The following is a 17740-nucleotide window of genomic DNA, read 5'->3' as shown; positions in this document are numbered from 1 at the left end:
CGCCTCATAACTTAGCAAAGAATGATCTTCTTGTAACAAGATGTGCAGTAGATATGGAGGAGACTCCAAATTGTCTTCACTTCTTGTAGTAGAACTATTTTTTCAATGAATGGATATTGTTTATTCAAAAAAAAATTTCTCACAAAATTCTCCCAAAAAGTGCTCTCTCTTGGCAATAAAAATGGCGAAATGAATTAAAGGGATATTGTCAATCTTCTTATGTCCGATCAATGCGTCTCTCAACCTGAGATATTTTTTTTCCTTCTTTTAATATTAAAAAATATTAATTTTTTAATAAATAGTAAATATTTTTTTTAAAAAGAAAAAGAAAAGAAAATGGGACACCCATGAGTTGGCTAAAATCGGTCACAACCACTATGGGTTAGGGCAACGGGGGCCCGCCCCCCGCTACCCCACCCCGCCCCTGCATGGGTGAGCGGGCTACCCTGCACCGCATGAAGGACCCCTAGTGGGGGCGGGGGGTGGGCTGACCCCAGCGGGGCCCCACCCCGCACCCTGCTCTGCACTCTCTCATATTTATAAAAAAAAATATTATTTTTTATATTTATATAAATATATTGTATATAAATATATACAATTTGTTAAAAATTTGAATTCAAGTTAATAGATTGACTTATCCTCGTAGGCCAACCTTTATATAGGAGGCCAATTTAAAAAAAATATATAAATTATATTTTATTATACAAGTCTTATTTAATATTGTTTAAAAACCATTATTTAAAAAAAAAAAGGTTGCAATGTGAAAATCTTTGAAACTACAATGTGTTTTCAGTTAATGTTGACGACAATAAAAAAAAGTTAACAAATGATCATTTTTCTAATTAACTCATAACATAGGGGATTTTTTTAAAAGAACAAAACTGCACAACATCCTAAATAGGCCCCGTTTGGATAGTAAAATTGTTTCATCCCATCTCATTTCAACTCATTTTGTCATTACAAAATTTTTAAATTTTCTTATAAAATATAATAAACAATTCAACTTTTTAAAATTCTAAAACAATACTAATATTATAAAATAATATTATAAAAATATTTTATTTATTTTCAACTTTCATCTAAAATTATCTCATCTAATTTCACTGTCCAAACGTGTAAATATCATGTTGAAACCAAGGTTTCAAGTTTCATATAATTACATATCTACATATGAATTTTGATGATAATAAATGAATTCAAGCATAAAGGAATCTCAAGCTCAAGTTGTCCATACAATGAAGCTAAGCACATCAACAAATCAAGCATGAGCAAGAAAGGGAACAAGCTTACAAATAAAGCTCTTAAAATAATTTTGTAAATCTCTTGATAAAATTCGAGATTGGATTAAGGTTCACAATTAATATTTTCTCATAAAATATCGACTTGCATTTTTCACATGTGCATGACATATTTGACGATTAAAAGTTTGAATTTTGAAACTTTGAAAGATTATTAATTGTCATCTTTCACACGTGCATGTTTTGTTTGAAACTTTTGAAAAATGAATGATGTTGTTTTTGACAATTTCAAGAATGAGAAACTTTGATTTGAATATTATGTTATCTTTAACAATTGCAAAAAATAAAATTTTGATTTTAAAATTTTGAAAAACGAATGATGTCGTCTTTAATAATTTCAATAAAGTAAAACTTTGTTTTGAAAATTTTGAAAAGTGAATGATGTTGTCTTTGATATGTGAATCTTTTTAAATTTGAAAATGAAGTCTCATATGCCTATAAAATAGCTCATTTGAGATCTTCAAATTTAGAACATATTATTGCAAGTTTTACAATATTCATTCAAAGCTTTCAATCTCTCTTCTCTAAGCATTAAGCCTTAAGCCTTAAGCCTTATTCATTTTGAGAGATTTTGCGTTGTATTGTTCTTATTCTACTAATTGATGAGTATTTTCTGATAACCTACCTACTATCAGCTTTTGTATCAATAAAAGGGTATGTATAACCCTTATGTGTGTAGAATGTGTTGTACACAGGGAATAGACGTTGAATCACCACATGTAAGGTGATTGCAAGTGTAGAGGGTGTTCTACAAAAATTCGTTGTAATGGTACTACTCAAAAGGGTAATAAGTTTCTATCTCCACCTGAAGGAGATTGGATAGTGAATTTGAGAATTCTTAAGGAGTAGCTTGAGGCGAGGACGTAGGCAGTGGGGCTGAATTTTGTTAAAATACTGAGTTTGCTTCTCTCTTACCCTTACGCTTTATATTTACTGTTACTTCATATTTTGCTCATATTTTATATTGTACATTTGGTTTATAATTGTAAATTATTAAATACAATTCAATTTACCCCCTCTTATGTTAGTCATCTGGGCAACATATCACATAGGACAAGGAGTACTTAACCAAAACTTATGAGAAAATAAGCAATGTGGTAGGATATAAATAGCTTTGAATCTTAAAGAATGGGTAAACTACAAAATGAATTTTGAAAAAAATTAGACTTTAGGCACCCAATATTCTGCACTCATTGAGATTAATGTTTTATTAACCTTTGAATCTGGATGGACAAAAATAATTAGATTAGTCATTGATCACTTAGGCAGCACTCAACTTTTCAGATTAATGTTATTATCAAATGTTGTATGAGCAGATTCAAATTAAATAGAACTTTATATACGATATTAAAATATTAATAATGTTAGATATAGTTATAGGATGTACAAATTCCGGACAGGACAGTCTCTTTTAAAAAAGAGACTCACTATTAAAAAATGACATGTTAGGGTGCTCACCCAAATGTGCAATCCAAATATGCACACCATTGCAAATGAATTTTTGTGTTTCCTTTTTCTTTTAAACATTTCTTGAACATTTTTAACCATTACGAAAAAATTAAAAAAAAATACAAATTCACTAATAGTTAATTCCTTAACCATTAAGAAAAAAAAATTAAATTATATAAGTATGCATATTTGGGAGTCATACTATCATTTTCTACTCATACCCATACACCACACACCAAATTTTTTTTATTTTTTTTAAATTTTTATAAAGTTTTTTTTGGTTTTATTATTCTTAAAATAATTGAATTATTCTACTCATAATACATATACCACATATTTGGTAAGAGAATAAAATTAAAGAAATCATAAAAAGGATGGTGTGTGGTGTATGAGGCTTAGGAATAGAATTTTTCTTATACCATACTTGTTTTTATTTTTTAATTTTTAATTTTTTTTCTTATAACATGTGTATAGACTATAGTATAGAGATGATGAGTAGAGTTATTTTTAAAATAAGTATATGTTGCTTACACACTTTAATACTTTATGACTATACAAATAATTTTCCTTAAAAGATATAATATATATTGTTCATAAATATAGCATTACTATAATTGGTTCCTTGAGCATCTAAATATTGCTGATAAATCACATTATAGAATTCCTATAATTGGTCATTGAAGAACTAATTCCTGGATTAATTACTTTTAATATATTTTTTTCTCTCTCGATTAATTGTTAATATTCTTTTGCTTTTATCAAATGATATGATATTGCCTAAACGAGAGAACCGTAAAACTGGAAACCGGAGAGGCAATTTGACTACAGTTAAAAAAAAAAAAAAAAATCACAACGGCTAGTTTTTTCGTAATCGCAGATCGAGGCTTCCTTTTGCAGGCTCCAACGGTCATCTTAGCGTTTAAACCCCGTTGCCAAACCTCTTTATAAGCACCCAAATACCTTTTGCTTCAAAGACATCTATTTTTCATCGTTCTTTTGGAATCCAGTTTTCTTCCGTTCTTTCTCTATTCTGTTCCTTTTCCGATCGCTGACCTTTCCGGTCGAATCAGGGCAAAAAATTAGTCAGTTCTCCGGAGATTCTTTTCTTGATACAAATCCAATGGAGACCCCATCATCAACCAGAAGAGTCACAAGGTCCCAGGCTTTGGCTTCTCATGTAAACAACGACAACAATAGCAGCGGCATTCCCATCTCAAGTGAGTGATTCTCTGTTTCTTTTTCTTTTCTTCAAATCTACCGTAGACAGAAAAAGAATGGGTTTGTTCCATTTCTTGAATAGTTAAATGGGTGGTTCTTCAAAGAGAAGTATATTGTTTTTGTATGTTTGTGAATGACCATAGATTGATGCTAACGGGTTTGTAATCTTTCTTGTTTCGATGGTTTTTTCAGGGAAGATTGAAGATTCTGAAATGGGTCTCTCAAAATCGAGGCAAAGAAAAGTGAAACAACAAGAAGATCGGTCCGCGCTGATTGATATAACTAATGACTCTCCGATAGTTGGGCTTGCGATGGGGAGCTTGGAGACCCCATCATCAGCCATAGCCAAGCAAAGGAGAGCCAATAATAAAACGCCTGGGACGGGAGAGGCCTTACTTAGGGGTCAGGTCAAGACCCTCTTGCAGAGGGTGGAAGAAGAGGCTGAGCTTTCGAAGATCTCGCTGGAAAGCCGTCCCTTTCTTCATCTCAAAGGCTTTGTCAACTCACCGGCCGGACTTCTTGCCCCAACCCCGGCGAACACCCCCCAAATCTCAAGTCTCTCTAGCAACAACGGTGATTTGGCTTCTGCTGTGCCGTCTCCTGTCGTCGAAGAACAATTGATTTCTCAGGTTCGTTTGACCTGTGCCTATCAAAATGCACTTATAGATTTGGGAATTTCAAGTGGGTTCTTATTATATCTATATATTATGATTGCATTGGCTTTCGGTTTGTAAAAAGCGGTGATCTTTTTTCTCCACAAATTGAGAAATGTATCCAAACTTTCATCTATATGACCAAAAGTTTCCCGGCAGATCAATAATCTTGAAGATTTTGAAAATAAGAATCTGGAATATTATTTGGGTTCTTTTTGTTATCAGAAAACTCTATGGTTTTTTATTATGATGTTGTTTATATGAAAATCGATATGGCAGGTGATCAGTAATATATTCGACGGAAAGAAGCAAGAGAGTCTTGAAACCGAAAAGATTCTGATAACGAGGTCATTACTGCTGGATTTCTCTGAGAAGTCTGAAAACAACTCTGATTCATCAGAGTGTCCCTCGGGGCTTACTTACCAAGCGGGAGGAGGAGAGAGTTATGACAAAGAGAAGTCATGCGCTGAAGATGATGACGCTTCAGTCTGGTCTATCCAGGTCAATGCAAGTACCCATGATGAAGATGAGGAAGAAGGAGAAGAAGAAAACTACTATGATGAAGAAGAAGACGATGAAATTGATCAGGAAGAAGGAGAAGAAGATGATGGAGGACTGGTGGATGAACTGTGTGAGGGAATTAACAAAATTTTCGTGAATGGTAGTAATGAGAAGAGAATTGCTCCCAAGTTTGAAGGAAAACACACGAGGTTTGTATACGACAGTGAAGATGAGCTTGTTGGAGCAGAAGAGGAGTGTGCGAAAAAGAGTAGTGAGGATTCGCCAAGTAAACTGCGGTTGAAGGGCTTGCCCACACCCAAAGGGAAGCACCTGCGTTTTCCAGTGCAGGAGGAGGAGGGAGGAGAAGATAACTGAAGTGCTTTTTTTTTTTTACGACTATGGCTGGCTGTCTTTCTTGGACCCCTTTTGCCTTTCAACTTTACTTTTTGGTTATAACTTTTTCTTATTGTTTTGGGATTTTGGGGATGTTTTTAAGAAAGTTCACTTCACCAAAGTGAATGACACAACTTCATCGAATGTCACATTAGATTTATGAATTTTAGTTCAACGTCAGACATAGCACTGTAAGTGTGACATACAGTGTGACAATTAATAAAACAAAGGACTTCCCTACACGTAGTATATACGCGTTTTCCCTTTTTTTTTTTTTTTCATTGGATCAACAAAAAATAAAAAAAACTTTTTGATGCGTTAAATTTAATATATTAAATCTATTTTTAACAACATCAAATAGATTTCGGAAAATATCTGCTTTTTCTCTCATTCCATAAAAAAGTAAAAGCTTTGAAAAATAAATTCGCAAAAAAGAAATTAATTTTTTAATGGAGAGAGAGTAATTCTGACGAGGAGAATTGTCCAAGTTGTGTTGCTCTGTGTGCACGGGACCTAAACCTCCAAATCACAACTTAATAATATCCTCCTGCTGCATTAGGGTTTAAACATCTAAATTACCAAAATGATTTGTCATTTTTGTCCTTTTCGATAGGAAAGGCTTTGGAGGAAAGCAACTACTGTGCGCACGTTTGCGTGTGTGGGTGTGGGTGAGAGAGAGAGAGTGAGAAGAATAATAATGCCAAGGATTTTTTAAACATATGATGATGAATTATGAATATGGTGTGCCAAGAGAGATAGAAGATACCAATAGAAAGAGCATAATAATAAGAAAAAGATAAATATTTTTTACAATGTAAAAGATGCCTATATATATATATACACCATCTCCAGTAATCAATAATCACAGGCCATTTAATCAAAACCAGGGATGCCATGTAGGATCCATCATGCACAAGTTCCTTGGGGTCAACGCAGCGTCAACCAGCTCAGTGACACCCCTCTGCACCGACTGGGGTGGGTCCACAGTATTCTCCTCCTGTGTTTGTAGGATGATGATAGTAACAAGTTAACAACACAAAGAGGCTCTAATGAAAGATGAAGAAGCCATGTGTACATTTTTTTTTTTTCCTGGTAATATTCTAAAGTCCCTCACTAATATTAGCATATATCATATATTTCCTCATTTTATCAGGCTAGCAATAATAAAAATAAGGAGTAAAGTGCACAAACCCCCTCAAACTACAACCTAACTCGCAATCACTTTCCTAAACTTATTATTTTTGACAATAATGACAAGAAAATAAAAGCAGTGGACATCATTTTTTTTTTTTTTTGAAACATTTTTTGAGAAGTCAAAAAAGAAAAAAACTGAAAACCAAATTTCAAAATTTTGAAATAACCACATCAAAACATTTTTTTTTTACAAGTCAAAAAAAAAAATGAAAACATATTACAATATGATAACAATAGACATAATTTTTCTACATTAATTATATTGTTTAAAATATTAAAATTTTAAGAGCTATTTTTATTTTTTCAAAAAATAATTTTTAACAAAATATATATATTCTTTTTAATTTAAGAGGGCATTTTGTCTTTTTTGAGAAATTCTAGTGTTAAATTGATCTTTTTCTAATGAGGAAAGGAGTGGACATCAATTTCTTGATAATTTGGGAGATGGATTGTCGAAATTGATAATCTTGGGGTGGTTTTAAATTGGGTAGTAGTTTGAGGGAGATATGTGTATTTTCACTTTAAAAACATAACAAAAAAAAAAAAAAAAAAGGAATATCCCCCCCATCTTTTCTTTTCTTGTCCTTTCCATTCCCTCTTGATTCTCGCTCCCCTCCCTAACAAAATCCAAAACACCGTGAAATTGGAGCCAGGGGCTTACCTCTTCACAGAAATACTGTGGGGATATTCCATTAATCCGGCTAATTACATGCTCGACATTGATTGTGACCTTCTGTTTAAATTCGACGGGGTTAGTACTGCTCCCTCCAGCAATAGGGGCCAAGGGAATGCCAAGTGGTCTTCTCCAAGACCAAGACAGCAGCTCATCCCTGAAAAACATAGCTAATTGATGCCATAGATGCTGACTTTGCTGCAATATGGCAAATATGAGATCAAGTCAATCAAAATGGTTATTAATGATTTAAATTAACTATATCATACTGACAGTTCTGAGTAGAACTCACTTTGGGTGAAACCACAGCCTGCGCCGCACCACACATAGCAGATACTATTAGGCCTTCCACTCCAAAATGGGAGAAGAATGCTTGCATGTTCCTTGTCAGACGGAAAGGCACGGGTTCATTGAACTCGATCATTCCATTTGCATCATATGCAGGATGAAAATCGTTCTGGAATATTTTCCCCGTGTTCTTGGCAAATAATATCTTGTTTGGGGATCTTCCCCCAATTTGTAGCATGAAAGACATGAAACTTGAAAGGGCCAATTGGATGGCAAATTGCTTTTTGAAAGCCCACATATGGTTGCCACTCAGCAGAGTCTTGTACATATATTGGGAGAAAATGTTGTCAGTTACAAGAGTTCTTGTTATGTCAGTATAAGCTTGGAGACGAAGATCTACTACAGCTTCTGGGGAGATTTGGCCAGATATTGCTTGGTTCAATTGCTCCTTGAAATAGGTGATGGGCAGATCTGCCTCTCTGTCATTCCTTGCACAGTGGTTCTCATACACCTCAAGGAAGGTGCTGTACATCAAATCATCTTCTACCATGCGGACCTATTCATGCAGTAATCAGTTAAAACATTAGCTTTAGAAAGCAGCAACTGAATCAAGAAGGGACATGATTCTTGTTGGGACCCTCTGTTGGCAGGTCCCAGTCTGGAGACACAGTAAATTTATTAGTAACTCTTTCGCTACCTTGTCAAAGTTGATCATATTCATGGATTAAAATATATAAAAAAGTAAACAAAACAGATTTTTATACAAGGAAAGCTTATAACCTGTGACCAAACAGGAATAATAATCGGTGTGTGAATGCATATGTGACGGCGTCTTGATTCCTTGTGCTTATCAAACATTTGGTTCATCACCCTGAAAAGCTGCAATATGCGTTCATCACTTCTAGCATTAGGGGTCAGTGATGTCTGGACAATGAAATGACGTTGAGAGCCATCCGAGCCAATTAGAGTCAGACGCCGGAAACTACTTCCATGTCTTCGCACAATCGGTATATCAGCTCCGATCCTGTCTAACTTCACTGTATGATCAGGTGCAATTTCCTGTACAATGCTTTTTTTATAAGAATGGCAGAGAAAGCACTAAAGAACAGTACGAAATAATAGCAGACTTCAGCTTTAATAAAACTTTTTTTTTTTTTTTTTTTGTGAAGGGAAAAATAATATAATATACTCAAAAGATGGCCAGGGAAAAAAGATATATTATTTGCAGCTCCATATATCCAACTACAAACAAATAGTAAAATCCCTCAAATAAACAGGGATCCCTCTGAGAGAACTAAAACATGCATACACCCGTTACATTTACCTGATCGCTAAAATACTGTCCGGGAACCTCAACATCAACAACGTGGAAGTCACGCAGCACCCTGCTTTCCTCTTCCAGCTTCAAGACAGCTGGAAACCTGTCCTCAACATTGCTCTGGAGAACATTTTTCCAATGTTTCAATCGTTCGGTCAGTTCAGAAAGGGTGGCTGGGAAAGTTGTCGTGCTTTCTGGATCAAGATCACGTTCAAATTCCTGCTTGTATTCTCTCACAAAATCGACATGCTTACTCACAGCATCTGCCGAGAAGCAAGCCCTACAAACACCAGACAGCTCTTTCTTGAGAGATTGGGGGACCTCTGCAGTAGTGGCAGTTGGGTACTTGTAACAGCGGTGGAGAAGCGCGTTAACCACTGCCAGAAGTCTCTCCTCTGGCAGAGTTACAAATCTTGAACCAATTTCAGTGAGCAGAATCTGCAAAAGTTGTTTGGTTTGGACCATTTAAGTTTTTATGGTCAAAGCAGTATATTTTCTTTTTTGTAAGTATACTCAAAACTATTTCCACAATGTCTTTCATCAATAACAATGAATAAGCATATGATAAACCGTGGGAAGTAATCAAAATATCCATTTCACTTCTGTCAAAATCTACTTCTCTAAATGAGGGTGGTATTAACATAATGTTTTTTGAAGAAAAATGCATTAGTATTTTGACTAAAAAATTATGAGCCACAAAATAAATAGAAATCAATTGATCAACTGAATAAATCTACAATGGGAATCATCACCTCAAGTTCACTGGCTAAATTTGTGTGCTTGCTTCTAAGAGCCTCCATTATATCCTTTGCAGCATCAAAAGCACTAGCAGCAGAAGCTACCAAAGCACCACTACGTCTTAATGCATTCTGACTACCTTCGTTGATGGTTGAAGTACTTTGTTGCAAAGCTTGGTCATTTCCTGCATGTACACTGCTCTCCACACCTGACTGTTCTGGTTCCTGCCCATGAGAGTTTCCACCATCATGGGATCCAATTCCACCACTAGATTGAGAGCCTTGGTGAACTTGACTGGCTGAGGACACACCATGACCTTGTCCTCTCGCATTTCCATCATTCAAGCCAAGAGAAGCAGCACCAGTGCTCGATACACCTTGCTGCATTCTTTGTTGGGCCAATGCCCTATTTAATTCAGACTTATTTGCAACATCACGCCGTTCAAGCAAATATGTTCTCAGCCAGTAATACAGAGCCTGAGATTTGTGATGAGAGAATCTTAAGATCATTGTCAGAATTGTCAGAATGAAGTAGAGTACAATAACAAATTAAAACATTACCTGTGGATAGACACTGGCAATTTTAAGCAGAACAAGTTTGCAATGAGGAGCCTCTGTCCTCTGCAGGGATAGTAAGAGTTGTGGAATCCAAGAAAGCCAAACCCAGTGGGGTATTTGGTCATAATACTTATCAAATGACTTCCCCACAGGCTCATTGGGAGTATCAAAGCTGAGAAGATACAGAACACGAGCTAGATGACTTCTTGAGTTAGACACGCCAAATTTAATACCTTGAAGAAAGCAGCTGACAGCATATTCTAACCAAATTTCATCATTGGTTTCTTTATAAGCCTACCCACATCAAATATCAGTTCAGTATATAGAAAAAAGTTATTAAATAACACCAATGGCTTTGGAAAAAAAAAAGATGAAGTGTGTACCATGTCACAGTAATTTCCCCAACTTATCCATCCTTTTGGCAAATTCTTGAAAAGGGTGATAGCATTAGAATACTCAAGATTGGCATTTTCAGAGTCATTTAACTTTAGCAAGAAATCCCCCTTTAGGCGGAAAATTTCTGCCTTGTTTTTCACAGGAAAATATTCTAAATTAGTGCTATTGATCAGATTAAGCCCATTGGTAAGCTCCCCCTTCATTTCCAAAAGAGCCTTTGCCTGCTCTCTTATCTTAACAAAGGCCTCCTGCAAACATACAACAGAAAACTGATGAGACAGCTATCTCTACAAGCCCTCCCCAAGAGCAAAAGATGGAAGAGGCGACGGAGAGGCGGTAATGTAAAGTAGAAAACTATCAACAATCTGCTTTATAGTTGCCAAACAGAAATGTAAGCTCAATATAACCACTAGACATATCTAGATATGGTTAAAAGATACCAGAAAATCCACCCAAACGATGAAAAAGAAACAACCCTCTTAATAACTACATTTAGTCGGCATAATAAAAATTCATTATCCCTAGAGAATAGAATCAATTGCAAGTTTTATCTTGAATCCCAAAATTCTACAAACTGGGCCTATTGAAGGACAAATACTTGCACTAGTAGAAAAGATCCCAAGAACGTGACACAGGATACAGTTCTTTGTTTCCCTTTCTTGATCTAAAACTGGTTTTAGTTATTATTACCTGCACTTCCATGGTGGAATGGCCATACATCTTTTCGAGTATTGTCACACAAACATCATAAAGGCCTTGCTTACGAGCAATGTGAGCAAGCCTATTGACGTTCCATGCTTTGTCACGATAACCAAGGTGATGAAGTTGTGAATTTGTGGTGCTAAAGTCTTTGAACGCATCTATGACAGCATTATACATTTCATTTCTCCATTGGAGCAAATCGTACCAAACACACATATTATCCCATTCATTCGGAGTTCTCAGTCTCCAAGTCTCAAGGATGTCTTTGAGATCAGCATAAAGATTTCCATGCACGCCAACAGAACTACCAGAAAGTTTGTTACCATTTGCAATGTCCACAAGGACTTTAGCTGATTCTTGAACTTCAACTAGCTGCTGGAATTGCTGCAAAAGAGGAATCCTCGCATGAACAGACATTTCTGGCAACTGCCACCATTGTTCTAAAGCCAAATCGACACCTTTCCCCACCATGTTTTCAGCATCCACCACACCATTTGTGTTTCTATCATGAAGAGCAAAAAATGCTTGAATCAACCGAAGTTTTGGAGTTTCTTCTACTTGAGCCTTCGGAATTACATGATCCTTCATATATGCCCAATCAGGCAACTTCCAGAGACTGTCAAGTAGTATTTCATAATTCTCAATACTCTTGCCAAAGTCCACCAGTGCATCCCATTGACTAAGTTGACTAGCACAATAAAGCCATTGCTCTTCCCAAAGACACATCTCAGCCTTAGGTACCGTGTTGTTATATGTGCCTTGAGTGGCCTTAACCATGGCTTGGTAGAAGAGACTTTGAGCACGCTGCCAGTAACCATGTTGAACTAAAGAAAGCCCAGCCCTGGTTTCTGCAGTGATTGATCTTTTCTTCCACAACCCACACCTCATATCTTCTTCATTAAGCAAGCGATAAAGCTCAGCCAGAGACTCAGAGCACTTTGTGTCATTCATGAACAACATGACATGACTTTCCAGCAAAGCCAATGCGATGTGCCAGGCATTGTAAGTCTTTCCAATATATTTGATCAGCTCACTGGGCATCCGAGGTTGAGGGTGGCTCAACTGAAGCCCCTCCAGGAGTGCTTGCACAACATTTGGCCTGCTGGCTTGTTGCTTCTTATGATAGTCTTTTGATAGGAGAGTTATCATTGGTTTTGCTAGTGCTACCTGCTCCTCCTTATTTAATGTCACCCAGACAATGGGAAATACCAACACCCACAAATGGTATGCAACATTAGCATCTGTATGAGCAAGCTCTCTCAACGGAATAACAAGATCAGCCACCTTGAGTTTGCTCATCTCGTTCAGAAACTTCGCATGCTTGAAAACAAGAGCTTCAAATGTTAAAGGAGCTTCCTCAGAGCCTTCTGGAATATTAGGGACCTGGTCCTGCATCCCAGAACAATCTGTAAGAGGACCTGCAACCACAAGTGGTGGCACCCTAGCTGAGTTCGGAGCCAGTGTAATAGGTTTATCTTCAACTAAGATTGCAAGAAGCAGATCAAGGCCTTGTTTTAGCCAGAAGACATCACTCAAAGCTTCCCAATCCTGAAGTTGGATGATGTATTGCAGCCTTGTGAACAGTGTCTTTTGAAGAGATTCGTGATAAAGTGAGAAGAATTTCATCCTAATTTCTGGATCTCTTGCCCGTAAACCAAGCATGAATTGCCTTTCCACTTTCAGAAACACATCTTGACGCAGGGACAGGGGTAATCTGGAAGCCAATCAAAATAATTTACTAAAACCAGGATTCAACCATAATGTAAGTTAATTTAGAATATACTTACTTATTTGAATCAGCACATATTCCGTAAAGAAGCTGTAGATATTTCCTATCCCACTCTTCCAAAGCACTTGGGGAGAAGTTTTGCTTATCAACTTGTGAAAGCTTCTGAAGAAACGAAACTATTTCCTTCGGAGTGAGAAATGAACTTGACATGACTGATGTGCCTGGCTTGCTGAAGTCATCTTCAATCCACCCTTTTATCACATCAAGTATGCAAAGAAGCACACTAGAATCAGTGCCTTTCTCCGAGAGCAAGGCATTCAATATCTGAGTTATGGATCGTTTGCACTCTGGAACAAGCATGACCCTCTCACTTATAAGTTTCAAAACAGAGTTTAGATTAGAGATGACTACTCCAATATCGGCACCTTGACGAGAAGAAGTGACTGCAGAATCAGGATCGGTTCGCTGGCCCTGTATATGGATGATAGTTTGCTAAATGTAATTCAACATGCAAGTAAAGTGAATCATACCGAGTAAAAATCACAATGCATGTGATGATATCCAATCAAAAGGTTCTGGTGAATAAGACAATGCATTTAATTTTGAACTTGCACATAAGAAGCCTAATGAACTCACCTATTATGATCTTCACAATGAAAGTCAACTGGTAGACACCATGATTCATGAGAAAATCTACCGGTATTCCCAAATCCCTTTTATCATTATAAAAAATGACAGACAAATGAAACTTTGGAACAAGGAAGATTACACTTTATCCAAGCATGCAACACTGTCTACCATACAAACACGATGAACTACACAGATGATGGAAAAATTGCAGAAAGAGAATCATGGAGAATGGCAGATGGACAGAAATTTAATATTCTGATAAACATTAGTAGTAGCACTGGCAACGTAGGAAATAAAATCATATAAAACAGAACATACGCTAAATACATACTAAAAAGATCCAAGACCTTTCCAATCAGTGGTCATGTCTGATTAACTCAAATGAGCAGTCATGCAAAACAAAAAGAAACTATAAAAATTTATGTCGAGAAAAAGATGCTAACATGAAGAAAAGGAAAAGGGGGGGGTTACAACTAATTTAAATCAGACCTCTCCATTTAAGACGGTTTACAAACAAGAAAACAGGGATGGCATCAGAGAATAAGGGGCATACTTGTCTCAGATGAGAGCCTGCTGATGATCCCATATCTCGTGCCAGGCGTTGAAGGATACGAACAAGGATGTTAGGATCAACAATGTTCTTCTGTACCTCTGTCAAGGTTTTAACGACAAGCAGCACAAAGCTAATTGAATTGGCAGTGTTATCTTCATTCGATGCTTGAGGAGCTGTGACAGAATTAATCTGCTTCTGTATCAGCTCGTCAACCTTCTGGTACAATAGTTTAACATCTGGTGGAGTAGTGGCTGCTTCTAGGGGAAAAGCAACAAAGACCATCTTCAACAAGGAGCACAATGACTTTCCAGCATCTAACATTTTATGCTTGAAACAGGGTTCAAGAATCTGACAAAACATGCACAGAATAGCACCAACCATGAATACAAAAATTTTGGTCGCGAGACCTATAAGGTAAAACACAGAGTGGGGTACATACTTGAGAAATCTGATTGATGTTATTTCTAATGAACAAATGTGGCTGCTTCTCCAAAACCTTGTTCATTACATCTAAGCCCTGTGCAAGAGCTGTGGAAGGGTCCTTTGACTGAGATGGTTGAATACTGCTCAGCAGCTTTTCTAAATAATTGAATTTGACATTGGCATTTGGCCACACTTCTAATGCTTGTGAAAGTAGCTCCAAAGCTTGTTTGTACATTATATTTGCTTCCTTATCCTTAGGCTCAATGACCAAGGCAACCTGTTCTCAAAAAGACAACTAAAACATTAGAAAATAAACATCATGATGACTAAAACATCACAAAACTTAAAGACAGATTAATGGTGGAAATGTGTCAAAATCATGTTAGGCTCTTATTTTTTTTTTAAGATGGAAGACATGGCACTGAAGCACCAAAAGAAAGGTAGCCCCACCACAAGATGGTAAGAAGTCTTTCTATGAACTGCTCTCAACATGGGCAAGCTTTCAGGAATAATACTTCACATACAGTCAGAAGACATGGACCACATGTCTGTCAACATGAATATCATGAGATAGGCGAGGGTTTGTAAAAGATTTTTGTTAGTGGGAGAAGATGGATTTTTTAATTTTCAAACCATAGATTTTAGCATCAAATGAAAAAACTAATCAACTGGAGTTACCTGCAAAGCAATAACTCACACTAAAAGAAACTGAAGAACTCGATGAAGAACAATTATAGGCAAAAACTTAAAATGAGAAAACAGTGCAAAGAAAGTACAACAGTAATGTATATAACTTTTACTTTCATAGAGAAGTTGCAAATAAGCAACACATCAACAGGTATACAGCCTTAAAAATCAAAATCTACTAGTCATTGCAACCAAAAAGCAGAAACTTCAATGAAACTAAAATCATGCATACCAGAACCAGAAGAAAACCTCACCCTGATGAGAAAATTAATAATCAATTCTTCCATGGCAGCATTTGGCTTGAATTCTTCATCAGGTTGGCTAGCTGATCCAGGGGTTTCTATGTTCGTTATTGATGTTGCACCACCTGGGGACATGACACAGAGGGATTGAAGACTAGGCTCAACTTTTACTCGCTTTGTTGAATCTTCGGGGAAAGTAGACCCATCCACTGATCGCTTAGGATCAGCAACAGCAGAACCAGGATTAAATCCATCAATGTGCTGGCTGGCTACATCGCTATCAGTTACTACTTTCATTTCATTTTGCCTTTGCCTTTCCCAACCAACCACCAATCCAGCAAGTTCAATGGCAAGACGCCTGTTTTCGGCTGTGGTGTTATATGGCAATCCAAGGCGACTGAGTGAATTAACCATCTGCGGTACAAATTGTGCTCTGCAGCTGTAGAAGAGATCTGAATGGCGAACAATGAGCTGGAAAATGTGAATCAAATTAGGAATTGAGTGACCTTCCTCAACCAGAATCTTTTTCGTGTACCGTATCCAAATTGGCATACGAGACTCTCCAAGAGGCAGCCTTCTAGGTAGTGCTGGCATTAGTATATCAAGGGCCTGCTTGACTAGCATTTTGTTTTCTGGTTGGCAAGTTCTAAGAAGTGCTACAAAAACCTGAAATATGGGTCAAAATACCATTTAAGTACATCCTTATAAAATATAGAAACATTTGCTTTCTACATTCATTTTGTGTGCATAAGTGTTGATGCATGTAGGCTGCACGTGTTTCATATTACCATAGGAAAAGACAAGAAGGCAGGAAAAACCACAAGCACCGAAAAGGGTAAGTTCTAAATACTCCCGATTCAGGCATCATATAGCATCAGAGACCATAGATTAAGAGTAGAAACCTGGTTCACTATACTTGTTGATGTTGACTTGGGTAATTTAGAAAATGAGAAGAAAATGACTTAGGTAATTCATTATAGTCATTATGATATAATAATCATACGAGCCATCAAAGGAGATATAAAGTCTACACTGCCATACCTGGAGAATAATTTTTTCTGGGGCCTGATAGGCCTCCAGGAAGTGGCAAACATTCACAAATGCCCACTGCTTACTGGCACTATCTTCACGTTTGAGATGATTCCAGCCAAATTTTATCAGCTCTTTCCTATGATGAACAAGGTCATTTTGGAGGTACTTAAGAAGCAAAGTGGCGAGCTGCAAAAGTTCTATTCTCAAAGGCTCATCATACTCAGCAGAAACCTTCAAAAGCAATGCAGAATATTTGGAATACATTAAATATATAAGGAACAATCATTAAATTGTAGGAAATATATCATGAAATAGGTCAACTTTAATTAGTTCTCGATAAAGTCAAGAGAGCACCTCTTCTGGAGGATCAAGAAGTTTGTCGACAATTGTTTTTATTATAGAAGGGTCAACAACCTCCCAACTTTGGTCATTTTGGAAGGCGTGAGCAAGCATTGGGAGAATAAGCATTTGCATTACAACCACCAAATGATCATGAGCAAGTTGCTTTGATTGGAAAAGGTTCAAAAAGTGCAAGAGAAGATCTCTTTTCATGTTAGGCGCATAACCTTCTGCAACCTGAAAGAAAGCATGACAATTGGTGACACTAGTAACAGATCACATGAACAATTAAAATAGGAGATAAATCATAAAATCCTCCCAAAAGAATCTCAGATCCAATGAGTAAAATACCTCAATGATATAGAACTCCTTGAGAAAAGTATAGTCGATGCGACTATGAAACAGGAAGATGGACAGTATATCAAAAAGAACATTCACTTCAGTTTTATCATGCCTTAAATAATTCAGGAAGCATTTGACAAGCCATTTGCTTTCTTTCACCTGCATTACAATGATCATGATAAAAACAAATAAACTAAATGGCAACAAAAAACTTAATGTGGAATATTAAATACGAAAAAAAGGAAAAAGGAAAAAGGAAAAAGGAAAATGAAAATACTTAATCAGGAGCCAAGTTAAGATGAATTGGATATTATTTCAAAGTGGCAAAAGGATAGGGTTCCACATAATACATAGAAGAGGTATCTGAAAACTCAACCACTAACAA

General features: G+C 36.6%; 2 protein-coding genes across 3 annotated transcripts in view; one reads left to right on the top strand and one right to left on the bottom strand.

The window, feature by feature from the left end:
* The first annotated feature begins 3723 nt into the window (after window positions 1–3723).
* On the top strand, window positions 3724–5758 carry LOC108997646. The gene is made up of 3 exons (XM_018974005.2): window positions 3724–3964; window positions 4158–4594; window positions 4898–5758. Exons 1-3 carry the CDS (start codon window positions 3868–3870, stop codon window positions 5492–5494), a joined length of 1131 nt encoding a protein of 376 aa, XP_018829550.1. The 5' UTR covers window positions 3724–3867; the 3' UTR covers window positions 5495–5758.
* A 510-nt stretch (window positions 5759–6268) lies between these two features.
* The window catches only part of LOC108997673 (transformation/transcription domain-associated protein-like), a 34648-nt gene continuing 23176 nt past the window's right edge, over window positions 6269–17740 (bottom strand). For both annotated transcript variants that reach the window (XM_018974030.2, XM_018974031.2), the window contains exons 19-34: window positions 17365–17514; window positions 17029–17250; window positions 16684–16905; window positions 15655–16308; window positions 14730–14990; window positions 14291–14638; window positions 13166–13578; window positions 11367–13092; window positions 10664–10924; window positions 10284–10574; window positions 9738–10199; window positions 8992–9423; window positions 8448–8726; window positions 7672–8223; window positions 7368–7577; window positions 6269–6509 (exon numbers count right to left, since the gene is read on the bottom strand). In XM_018974030.2, the coding sequence (XP_018829575.1) occupies window positions 6390–6509; window positions 7368–7577; window positions 7672–8223; window positions 8448–8726; window positions 8992–9423; window positions 9738–10199; window positions 10284–10574; window positions 10664–10924; window positions 11367–13092; window positions 13166–13578; window positions 14291–14638; window positions 14730–14990; window positions 15655–16308; window positions 16684–16905; window positions 17029–17250; window positions 17365–17514 (6603 nt within the window). In that variant the 3' untranslated portion in view covers window positions 6269–6389. The remainder of the gene's footprint in view (window positions 6510–7367; window positions 7578–7671; window positions 8224–8447; window positions 8727–8991; window positions 9424–9737; window positions 10200–10283; window positions 10575–10663; window positions 10925–11366; window positions 13093–13165; window positions 13579–14290; window positions 14639–14729; window positions 14991–15654; window positions 16309–16683; window positions 16906–17028; window positions 17251–17364; window positions 17515–17740) is intronic.

Source organism: Juglans regia, chromosome 11 (genome assembly GCF_001411555.2).
Source record: "Juglans regia cultivar Chandler chromosome 11, Walnut 2.0, whole genome shotgun sequence".
NCBI lineage: Eukaryota > Viridiplantae > Streptophyta > Magnoliopsida > Fagales > Juglandaceae > Juglans > Juglans regia.
The sequence above is the reverse complement of the archived record's forward strand: the minus strand, read 5'-3'. Positions and strand labels throughout refer to the sequence as shown.

Coding starts and splice junctions, on each gene's coding strand:
- LOC108997646 (XM_018974005.2), top strand. CDS start 3,868: ATGGAGACCCCATCATCAACCAGAAGAGTCACAAGGTCCCAGGCTTTG. Junction 3,965..4,157: donor CAGCGGCATTCCCATCTCAA/GTGAGTGATTCT, acceptor TGGTTTTTTCAG/GGAAGATTGAAGATTCTGAA. Junction 4,595..4,897: donor AAGAACAATTGATTTCTCAG/GTTCGTTTGACC, acceptor TCGATATGGCAG/GTGATCAGTAATATATTCGA.